At 47.6% G+C, this 12,389-nt stretch overlaps 1 protein-coding gene across 2 annotated transcripts in view; it reads left to right on the forward strand.

The window, feature by feature from the left end:
• The first annotated feature begins 201 nt into the window (after window positions 1–201).
• Window positions 202–12,389, forward strand: part of SYT4 (synaptotagmin 4) — a 31,943-nt gene continuing 19,755 nt past the window's right edge. For both annotated transcript variants that reach the window (XM_060236219.1, XM_060236221.1), the window contains exons 1-2: window positions 202–306; window positions 8,450–9,264. In XM_060236219.1, coding sequence (XP_060092202.1) covers window positions 273–306; window positions 8,450–9,264 — 849 coding nt within the window. In that variant the 5' untranslated portion in view covers window positions 202–272. The remainder of the gene's footprint in view (window positions 307–8,449; window positions 9,265–12,389) is intronic.

A 12,389-nucleotide genomic window follows, 5' to 3' on the forward strand; every position in this document is an offset into this window, starting at 1 on the left:
TCAGAAGATCCCCAACCACAGGACGAGGGCTCACGAATCGCTGGGCAAGAAGGGAAGGACTAAAGCGACACCCTCCCTCCTCTCTGTCTCCCCCCGCCCCGCTCCTTTCCACTCAACCTCCTCCTCTTTCTAAAAGCCTCCCCGATCTTTCGAGCTTGTGTTTTTATCACGTTGGAAAACAAGATTCCCTTGGCTGGGTTTTCTCTCTCTGTCTCTCTGAGAGATAAGGAAGAGCGTTTTCAGCACCTTGGAGAGCGCCCGAAACAACCAACATGGCTCCGATCACAGCAAGCAGAGAAGAATTTGGTAAGCATCTCCTTAAATTCCTAATGTGGAAGGCTTAGCTAATGTCACTCAGGTCTCCCAGAAAGGCATTAACTGTCTCTGTGCCATTCTGTATCTCCGGGGGGTGGAATCCGGCACTGGAATCATGCAGATACTCTGTTCTGACTAGCAGCCCCTTTCAAGCTTCCTTCCTAGCCTGCGTGGGTTTTTACAGAAGTTAAGTTTTAGGATTTTGAGATGTGTTCCTGTCACCCTTGAGACGGCCCCAGCAGAAGAGAAGGGGTGTTATCTGGCAGTCAGGAGGGAGATGTTGTTTGCTGTGGTTTCAGTTTCTGGAAGCTGCGTCGAAGGGGTTGGATGAGTCATCCCGAACTCGTATTCGAAATACTTTCCCGAATATTATTTGTCATGACTGATTCCTCCAAGAGAGAGACGGAGAGGTAGATAGCTATTTACTCAAACAGATTAGTCATTCAGCTGCCCACTCGTCTCTCCAAGGGTCGTCTCGCTACCTATCCACCCGTGTGTCCATCTCTCGCCTGCTGTCAGTGATGCTAGGAACTGTGTGCATGCAAAGTATTTTCCCAGTGTCCCCCCTTCCCCCACTTAGTATCATATTCCTGCAGGAAATCTAAGAATGCTATCCGGCTTTCAAAGGCCATGGATGGATTTTGACCTCCAAGGCAGGCAATTTAAAAAGTTTTCGGGATGAGTATTTTTTCCATCTGTTTAAACCCCAGAAAGGGCGGTCGCCTTTTTAGAGTTGGAGAGTCACCTCCATGGGTGCGATGCTGTTCTTTTCGAGCTCTTCGCAGGGTGGGTCAGTGCCCGGCTTTCATTGGGCTCCTTATGCAACGGGGAGCCGCACTCCTTTGCAGTCAGAGGAGTTTGATTTCAGCAGCTCCGGGTTCCCATCGACGGCAGCGGGGGCCAAACGGACTTTCATTCAAGTCACGGGATGAAGGCGATGGCAGTTCAGAGGGCGCTGGCCCAACGGACTGATTGGACTGGATCCCAGACTGCACCTTTCTGAACTGAGGCTACTGCCCTGTTCTTTTTTTTCAAAAAGAGCCGGTTCTCAACTCAAGCCTGAGTCTGACAGCAATGTCGATTCTGTGAACTCAGGCAGTTCATGAGAAGGAGGGCAGGAAGGGTTCGTTCTAACACACCCAGGGAAATGCTGATCATCACATCGGGGAAAGGATGCAATTTTTCTCCAGGCTAGATCCTGGAGTTGTTGTTGTTGTTGTTGTTTTCTTTTTGCCATCTCCTGAGCATGGAGCAGGGGGCACTGGGTGTGTGTGTACTTGCGAATGTTGTGTATTGTGCAGGGGGTTGGACTAGATGACCCCGGAGGCCCCTTCCATTTGTATGATTCTACCAGCTTTCAACATAGCTTCCGTAACACCTAGCCAATCCATTTAGGCAACAAAGGCAGATTGCAATCCCACTCACAGATACTGCACGGCACATTCTGTTCCAAGTTCTTCCTGTGCCACCCCCCTCGGGTGTTTCCAGTTTCATGTGCGACAGCTTGCTCACCTGATAAAAGGGTCATTGATATCTAGTGGTTGCCTTCTTACCGTCAGCGCCTGCAACCGTAGCTTGTAGCTCCGTTCCTGCTGCCGGAGACCCACACGCATCTGAAAGGAGCACTTGGGGGAAAAAAAACGTGTCAATTGACCGTTAAAATCTGTTCAGCCGAGTTAATGATCCGACCTGGCCTCTTTCCCGAGGCATCTTATGCAACTGCCATTACCTCACTGCCGACAGGGTTTTGTCTCAACTCGCGGCCACATGTTATGCTCGAGAAAACACAGGCAGACACAGTGAGGGACCACAGACACAGAGCGGGCGTGAGATGACTCACTGACCCTGGAGATTCCAGCATCTGATCCTATCAGGATTAGTGAAAGATACTACACACCCAGGTTGTGTGGTAATTGTGAGTGGCTGTGGATGGATGATGGATGGATGGATGGATGGATGGATGGATGGATGGATGGATAGGTAGGTAGGTAGGGAAGATAGATAGACAGACAAGAACCTGCCTTATGCTGAACCAGACCACTGGTCCATTGTCTGCTCAGACTGGCAGCAGCTCTCCAGAGTCTCAGGCAGAAGTCTTCCACATCACCTCCTGCCTGGTCCCTTTAACTGGAGATGCTGGGGATTGTACCTGGGACTTTCTGCATCCCAAGCAGATGCTCTAGTGATGAGCCACTGAGGTCTTTCCCATCATCTCCTGCCTGGTCCTTTTAACTGGAGATGCTGGGGTTTGAACCTGGGACTTTCTGCATCCCAAGCAGATGCTCTAGTGATGAGCCACTGAGGTCTTTCCCATCACCTCCTGCCTGGTCCTTTTAACTGGAGGTGCTGGGGTTTGAACCTGGGAACTTCTGCATGCCAAGCAGATGCTCTAGTGATGAGCCACTGAGGTCTTTTCCATCACCTATTGCCTGGTCCATTTAAACTGGAAATGCCGGGGACTGAACTTGGGATCTTCTGCATGCTAAGCAGATGCCTTAGTGATGAGCCACTGAGGTCTTTCCCATCACCCATTGCCTGGTCCTTTTAACCGGAGATGCTGGGAATGGAACCTGGGACCTTCTGCATGCCAAGCAGATGCTCTAGTGATGAGCCACGGAGGTCTTTCCCATCACCTACCATCTGGTCCTTTTAACTGGAGATGCTGGGGACTGATCCTGGGACCTTCATGCTAAGCAGATGCTCTAGTGATTGATGGCTCTAGCCATTGAGGTCTTTCCCATCACCTTCTGCCTGGTCCCATTAACTGGAGATGCCAGGGATTGAACCTGGGACCTTCTGCATGCCAAGCAGAGCCACAGCCCCTCCTGTGTATAGACAGACAGACAGACAGACATAGCCTTCCAACTCAAAAGCACAGAGGTGGAGCAAAGAAGCCCATCTCATGCCAGACACAGATTACTACAGTAGCGGTGTAGCTACTAGGGAGAGGGTAACGAGATGGGGTTTAACCCTTCAACTGCTTACTTGTGTTTGCTTAGATTTCCCCATCGATTAAACTCCATTTCAATGATAAGGTTTCCGGCTGTGTAACGTGCACAGAAATGGATTTCTCTTCCCTTCTTTGACCTGGAAAGATCTGACGAGTCCAAGAGAACCAGCCTGCATCTCCACTGCACTCCCCCCCTCCAAAAGCCGTTGTTCTTCCTTTCCAGAGAGCTGGGTCCCCCCCCCCCCCCCCCCCAATCTCACCCAGACAGAAGACAGTAATCATTTGTTAGAATGCTGGCTGCAGTTATGTAAAAGACACGATTACTTTCCTGCGCAACCCATGCCATCGCATTAATATTTCATGAGTCTTCCCCCCCCCCCCTCCACGGCACACGCACATTTTGCTCAGAGAATGTAGACTCAAGGCTCGGCTGCTCCAACCCTCAGCTCTGCACTCCGACTCACTTAGCAATGTTACTTATGGGCAGAATCGGATTTCCAATTAGCGGTGCTCGCTTGGCCCCCACCCTGCTCTTGCTCATGAAATGCTAATGACAGCCTCCCTTGTCCCTCTTCCGGCCAGATGTCTTCGCCGCAGTATCTCCGCGCCCTTTGGCTGGTAGGGATGGGGGCCGGTTCCTCTGGGTGGTGGGAAAGAAGGTTGCGGGAAAGAGATTGGGGTTTTGTGCCGCTCTACTGAACAGTTAGGTTCTTCAGCCCAGTGCTGTGTACGTTTGTTGGCTTAGGAGCAAGTCCTACCAACTTCGGAAAGACTGGAGCGCGGGAGAGCGAGTGAGGGATTGCAGTCTGCGATACCTACTGCTTCAGAGAGACTGGAGCAAAATCTTCTTGGCTCCGGTAGTGAGGCAGAGCAAGCAAAAAGCAAAAGAAAAAAAGATGGCTATACTCAGGGCTTTTTTTTTTGTAGCAGGAACTCCTTTGCATATTAGGTCACACACCCTGATGTAGCCCATCCTACTGGAGCTTACAGTAACAGGAATTCCTTTGCATATTAGGCCACACCCCTGATGCAGCCCATCCTCCTGGAGCTTACAGTAGCAGGAACACCTTTGCCTATTAGGCCACACACCCAGATGTAGCCTGTCCTCCTGGAGCTTACAGTAGCAGGAACTCCTTTGCAAATTAGGCCACACTCCCTGATGTAGCCCATCCTCCTGGAGCTTACAGTAGCAGGAACTCCTTTGCATATTAGGCCACAACCCCTGATGTAGCCTATCCTCATGGAGCTTACAGTAACTGGAACTCCTTTGTATATTAGGCCACACCCCCGTATGTAGACCATCCTCCTGGATCTTACAGTAGCAGGAACTCCTTTGTATATTAGCCCACACCCCCTGATGTAGCCCATCCTCCTGGCGCTTAAAGTAACTGGAACTCCTTTGTATATTATGCCACACCCCCGGATGTAGCCCATCCTCCTGGAACTTACAGTAGCAGGAACTCTTTTGAATATTAGGCCACACCCCCTGATGTAGCCCATCCTCCTGGAGCTTACAGTAACTGGAACTCCTTTGTATATTAGGCCACACCCCCGGATGTAGCCCATCTTCCTGGATCTTACAGTAGCAGGAACTCCTTTGAATATTAGGCCACACCCCCTGATGTAGCCCATCCTCCTGGAGCTTACAGTAACTGGAACTCCTTTGTATATTAGGCTACACCCCCAGATGTAGCCCATCCTCCGTGATCTTACAGTAGGAGGAGCTCCTTTGCATATTAGGCCACACCCCCTGATGTAGCCCATCCTCCTGGCACTTACAGTAACTGGAACTCCTTTGTATATTAGGCCACACCCCCGGATGTAGCCCATCCTCCTGGATCTTACAGTAGCAGGAACTCCTTTGCATATTAAGCCACACCCCCTGATGTAGCCCATCCTCCTGGAGCTTACAGTAGCAGGAACTCCTTTGCATATTAGGCCACACACCCTGATGTAACCAATCCTCTAAGAGTTTACAGGGCTGTTAGTACAGGGCCTACTGTAAGTTCCGGTAGGATTGGCTACATCAGAAATGTGTGGCCTAATATGCAAAGGAGTTCCTGCTACAAAAAAAGCCCTGAATATACTTAATTTTCCTTGGTCTGATCTAGGGTTATTTTGTAGAAAAAGAGGTGCTGGAGCTCATTAGCACAACTTGTTTGCTTAGGTCACACACTCCTGACATCACCAGAAGGTGCACTAAATTAGATCAGCTCAGCATCTACCTCAGAATGCTTCTTGAATTATAATTGCCTTAATAAAACTTTATTGCCATCATACTTCTTAAATTCAGTGGTATGATGAAGATTTCCACCTGTCTGCTTTATAGGTTTTTGGTTATTCTCCCATTTTCTCAGTGTGTGGGGGGGAAATATTAGAAAGTTTGTCAAATATCTTAGAGTTCAGCAAAATTCTCACTGCGGGTGGGAACAATGGAGCTGAGAAGCAAGTATTTTTCTGGGAGGGTGGGTAAGAAAGAAAGAAACTTGCCCCATGGTGCAGAGTGGCAAGCTGCAGTACTGTAGTCCAAGTTCTGCTCACCTGAGTTCGATTCTGGCGGAAGCTGATTCAGGTAGCCAGCTCAAGATTGACTCAGCCTTCCATCCTTCTGAGGTCAGAAAAATGAGTCCCCGGCTTGCTGGGGGTAAAGTGAGATGATTGGGGAAGGCAATGGCAAACCACCCCGTAAAAAGTCTACCATGAAAACGTTGTGATGCCATGTCACCCTGGAGTCAGCAACAACTGGTGCTTGCACTGGGGACTACCTTTACCTTTAAGAAAGAAAGACCACAATAAAATTTAGAGGTTCCGGAGCTCCGCTTCTGTGAGCTCCTGCCCAAAATTAGCCTGGGGGCACCAAGGAACCCAGCATTTCTCAAGGAGCTATTGTTTGTTATGAAAGTTAGTAGTCTTATGTCATGGCACAGCTAGGGTTCCCAGATCCAGGTTGGGAAACTTTTGGAGAATTGAGGATCAAGCTTAAGAACATAACATAAGAACATAAGAGAAGCCATGTTGGATCAGGCCAATGGCTGATCCAGTCCAACACTCTTGAGATAAGAACATAAGAGAAGCCATGTTGGATCAGGCCAACGGCCCATCCAGTCCAACACTCTTGAGATAAGAACATAAGAGAAGACATGTTGGATCAGGCCAATGGCCCATCCAGTCCACCACTCTGTGTCACATAAGAACATAAGAGAAGCCATGTTGGATCAGGCCAATGGCCCATCCAGTCCAACACTCTTGAGATAAGAACATAAGAGAAGCCGTGTTGGATCAGGCCAACGGCCCATCCAGTCCAACACTGTTGAGATAAGAACATAAGAGAAGCCATGTTGGATCAGGCCAACGGCTCATCCAGTCCAGCACTCTTGAGATAAGAACATAAGAGAAGTCATGTTAGATCAGGCCAATGGCCCATCCAGTCCACCACTCTGTGTCACATAAGAACATAAGAGAAGCCATGTTGGATCAGGCCAATGGCCCATCCAGTCCAACACTCTTGAGATAAGAACATAAGAGAAGCCATGTTGGATCAGGCCAACGGCCCATCCAGTCCAACACTGTTGAGATAAGAACATAAGAGAAGCCATGTTGGATCAGGCCAACGGCTCATCCAGTCCAGCACTCTTGAGATAAGAACATAAGAGAAGTCATGTTAGATCAGGCCAATGGCCCATCCAGTCCATCACTCTGTGTCACATAAGAACATAAGAGAAGCCATGTTGGATCAGGCCAATGGCCCATCCAGTCCAACACTCTTGAGATAAGAACATAAGAGAAGCCATGTTGGATCAGGCCAACGGCCCATCCAGTCCAACACTGTTGAGATAAGAACATAAGAGAAGCCATGTTGGATCAGGCCAACGGCTCATCCAGTCCAGCACTCTTGAGATAAGAACATAAGAGAAGTCATGTTAGATCAGGCCAATGGCCCATCCAGTCCAACACTCTTGAGATAAGAACATAAGAGAAGCCATGTTGGATCAGGCCAACGGCCTATCCAGTCCAACACTGTTGAGATAAGAACATAAGAGAAGCCATGTTGGATCAGGCCAACAGCTCATCCAGTCCAACACTCTTGAGATAAGAACATAAGAGAAGTCATGTTAGATCAGGCCAATGACCCATCCAGTCCAACACTCTTGAGATAAGAACATAAGAGAAGCCATGTTGGATCAGGCCAATGGCCCATCCAGTCCAACACTCTTGAGATAAGAACATAAGGGAAGCCATGTTGGATCAGGCCAATGGCCCATCCAGTCCAACACTCTTGAGATAAGAACATAAGAGAAGCCATGTTGGATCAGGCCAATGGCCCATCCAGTCCAATGCTTTGTGGCACACAATGCCCCCCCCCCCAAAAGCAAACCCAAGTGCCATCAGGAGGTCCACAAATGGGACTAGAAGCCCTTCCACTGTGCCCCACCCCAAGCACCAAGAATACAGAGCATCACTGCCCCAAACAGAGAGTTCCAACAATATGCTGTGGCTGATAGCCACTGATGGACCTCTGCTCCATAGGTTTATCCAATCACCTCTTGAAGCTGTCTATGCTTGTAGCCACCACCACCTCCTGTGCTTTAGAAAGCTTTAGAAAGTGCAAGACCTTGGTGGGATATCATGCCATGAAGTCCACACTACAAAGCAGCTGTATTCTCCAGGAGAACTGAACTCTGTAGTCTGGAGATGAGCTGTAATTCTGGGGGATCCCCAGGCCGCTCCCAGGGATCATAATGGTATTTCGTTCATTGAAGATAAAGGCAAATCTGTTGACGGATATAAAAGTGGATGGCGTGCATATGAGCAGTTCACATTTTCAATTCCCTTTTATCTACAGACTAAAAAGACAAGTACGAAGGCGGGAAGATGAGCTTGAAGTGTTTTGTGCCGAGCGAATGCATGCATTTTTTATCTACAGCAGTAGAGAATTTGACAAGAACAGTGTCTTTTATTGCAATTACTATACTGCAACTGTGCTCGCCTCAGCCATTAAGCAACAATAAACTATGTTTTTTTAACATTTGTGTTCATACCTGCAGGGGGCACAGGATGTATGTGCATATGGTTGGATAGTGTTTGGGGCGGTTCTTTCTCGTTCACTCTCGCACGTCTCTCGTTAGGCTACTTTGACTTTGATCCGGCATTCATGCGTTTGTTGCCCTTTGCTTTGACTTCCAGATGAAATTCCAACGGTGGTTGGGATCTTCAGTGCCTTTGGGCTGGTCTTCACCGTCTCTCTTTTTGCTTGGATCTGCTGCCAACGCAAATCGTCCAAGTCCAATAAGACCCCTCCGTACAAATTTGTCCATGTGCTGAAGGGGGTTGACATTTATCCTGAGAACCTCAACAGCAAGAAGAAGTTTGGTGCAGATGACAAAAACGAAGTCAAAGGCAAGTTGGTGATGCCAAAGAGCTCTCTTCACCTTGACCTGGAGAAACGTGACCTGAATGGAAACTTCCCCAAAACAATCCCTAAAATCCCAAGTTCCTCTGATCTTGAGAACTTTACTCCAAAGCTCTTTCCAGAAAGGGAGAAAGATTCAGTATCCCCTGATAGCCTGAAGTCCATAACTTCAGTATCTTCTGAGGAGAAACAAGATAAATTAGGGACTCTGTTCTTCTCCATTGAGTACAACTTTGAGAAGAAAGCGTTCATGGTGAACATCAAAGAAGCGTGCGGCTTGCCAGCCATGGACGAGCAGTCAATGACTTCTGATCCGTACATCAAAATGACAATACTCCCTGAGAAGAAACACAAGGTGAAAACGCGTGTGCTGAGGAAAACCTTAGATCCTGCTTTTGATGAAACCTTTACATTCTATGGGATCCCGTATACCCAAGTTCAAGATCTAAGCCTTCACTTTATGATCCTGAGTTTTGACAGGTTTTCCCGAGATGACATCATTGGAGAAGTCCTCTTTCCTCTCTCGGGGATCGAACTATCTGAAGGAAGAATGCTGATGAACAAGGAAATCATCAAAAAGAATGTTAGGGTAACTGATCTCAAATCTTATTTACTGATCTCTGTGTGTGTTTCACCAGCCCAGTATCAAAGAGAAGGCTCAAACTTTTTAAAATATAGTATCTAGCCCCGCAATACATAAATGTTGAAGATATAAGCTATACAATTTCATAGGAACATAAGAGAAGCCATGTTGGATCAGCCCAATGGTCCACCAGTGGGGCTAGAAGCCCTCCCACTGTGCCCCCAAGCACCAAGAATGCAGAGCATCACTGCCCCAGACAGAGTTCCAACAATACACTGTGGCTAATAGCCACTGATGGACCTCTGCTCCATATGCTTATCCAGTCACCTCATTGAAGCTGTCTATGCTTGTAGCCACCATAAGAACATAAGAGAAGCCATGTTGGATCAGGCCAATGGCCCATCCAGTCCAACACTCTGTGTCACACAGTGGCAAGAAGTTTTATACATACACACACACACTGTGGCTAACCACAAATTTTATACATACACACACACTGTGGCTAACCACACACCACCACCTCCTGTCGTAGTGAATGTCATGTGTTAATCACCCTTTGGGTGAAGAAGTGCTTCCTTTGATCAGTTCTAACCCAACTGCTCAGCAATTTCATTGAATGCCGAGGAGCTCTGGTATTGTGAGAAAGGGAGAAAAGTACTTATTTCTCTATCTTCTCTCTCCCACGCATTATCTTGTAAACCTGTAATGTCACCCCTCAGTCAACATTTCTCCAAGCTAAAGAGCCCCAAGTATTTTGATCTTTCTTCATAGGGAAAGTGTTCCAACCCTTTAACAAGGTACTGGACAGTATGCATTATTCATCTATATCAGATTGGGCAGAAAGGTAGTAAAAAAAACATTTTTGGGTTGTCCCAGACTTCATGGGGCAGGACTTCTGGGGAATGGGAGTTTCTTAGTTATGAAGCAAGCACTGCATCTAGGAATACTTTCCCCCCAGTTGCACATAACTAAGGCACTCACAAAAATATCCTCAATCCATTTGAAGATGCCTGATATCAGGTCAATCCACTGACCCATCGAGATAAGTGGCAGCATCACTCCAAGAAAGGCTATTGAAGATACTTTTCACTGGAGATGTCAGGGGTCAAACCTGGGACATCCCATGTGGAAAGCATGTGGTCAGACTCTAAGGCACTTCTTAGATCTCTCTTAATAGGTACAAGCCTGAACCATGTTTGACCCTGGTTTTAACACTGAGTTTCACCCCCCCCCCCCAAATCGTAATTCTTTGGATGGGTATCTTGCAATTTCTTCAAGAAATTCAGTGGAGTCATCCTGTATGTGCCCTTTGAGGAAAGTTAGACAATGAGATAGTGCTTGATCCATGGTCACCTAGAGAGCTTTGTGGCTGAATGAAGATAGGACTCCAGATATGAGCGGTCCAACCCATGCTATTGAATTACTCACCAGTGTTTTTTCAGGAGGTATGGAAACAGGGTGGGTTTTTTTGGGGGGGAGGCAGTGACCCCATTTGCTGCTTTTCCATCTAACAGTCCACAAGGAGATTAGACAGATTCATGGAGGAGAGGTCTATCAGTGACTACGAGCCCTGTTGGTGACTAAAGGAAACTTCAGAGGCAATAAATCTCAAAATACCAGTGCCAGGAGGCAACATCAGGGAAATGCTTCAGCATGTATGCCCTGTTGTTGGACCTCCAGAGGAACTGGTTGGCCAGTATGTGAGATGGGATGCTGGACTAGATGGATCACTGGTCTAATCCAGTAAGGCTCTTCTTATGTTCCGTGAAGGCCTTGGTCTCTCTACCCTGTTGTTGGACCTCCAGAGGAACTGATTGGCCAGTATGTGAAACAGGATGCTGGACTAGTGCAGCCAAGTGCAAAGTAATGCACATTGGGGCCAAGAATCCCAGCTACAAATACAAGTTGATGGGGTGTGAACTGGCAGAGACGGACCAAGAGAGAGATCTTGGGGTCGTGGTAGATAACTCACTGAAAATGTCAAGACAGTGTGCGTTTGCAATAAAAAAGGCCAACGCCATGCTGGGAATTATTAGGAAGGGAATTGAAAACAAATCAGCCAGTATCATAATGCCCCTGTATAAATCGATGGTGCGGTCTCATTTGGAGTACTGTGTGCAGTTCTGGTCGCCGCACCTCAAAAAGGATATTATAGCATTGGAGAAAGTCCAGAGAAGGGCAACTAGAATGATTAAAGGGCTGGAGCACTTTCCCTATGAAGAAAGGTTGAAACGCTTGGGACTCTACTTGGAGAAACGTCGACTGCGGGGTGACATGATAGAGGTTTACAAGATAATGCATGGGATGGAGAAAGTAGAGAAAGAAGTACTTTTCTCCCTTTCTCACAATACAAGAACTCGTGGGCATTCGATGAAATTGCTAAGCAGACAGGTTAAAACGGATAAAAGGAAGTACTTCTTCACCCAAAGAGTGATTAACATGTGGAATTCACTGCCACAGGAGGTGGTGGCGGCCACAAGTATAGCCACCTTCAAGAGGGGTTTAGATAAAAATATGGAGCAGAGGTCCATCAATGGCTATTAGCCACAGTGTATGTGCGTATATAAAATTTTTGGCCACTGTGTGACACATAGTGTTGGACTGGATGGGCCGTTGGCCTGATCCAACATGGCTTCTCTTATGTTCTTATGACTAAATGTACCAGTGGTCTGATCCACCGGGGCTCTTCTGGTTTTCTTATGAAGGCCTCAGCCTCTATGCCCTGCTGTTGGACCTCCAGAGGAACTGGTTGGCCAGTATGTGAGACAGGTTGCTAGACTAGATGAACCACTGTTCTCCTGGACCACTGTTCTGAATCAGCAGGACTCTTCTTATGTTCTCATTGACCAATACAAGTCTTGTGTGGGGTGCTGCAACAGCTGCCTCTCCACAATGACATAGCAAGCCATACATAGTGTTGGCACCTTAGACCAACTAAGCATGGCACATTATGTGCAAGGGCACATAACTGAGCAGGCAGCTTTATGCTGACAATGATGACCATACATTGCCCACTGTGCATACGGTAGCCAAGTCCAATTTAAGAAATATCTGGGGACTTTGGGGGTGGGGCCAGGAGACATTGGGGGTGGAACCATGAGCAAGGTTGGGACAAGCATGATTGAACTCCA

Source organism: Heteronotia binoei, chromosome 4 (assembly GCF_032191835.1).
Source record: "Heteronotia binoei isolate CCM8104 ecotype False Entrance Well chromosome 4, APGP_CSIRO_Hbin_v1, whole genome shotgun sequence".
Classification (NCBI taxonomy): domain Eukaryota; kingdom Metazoa; phylum Chordata; class Lepidosauria; order Squamata; family Gekkonidae; genus Heteronotia; species Heteronotia binoei.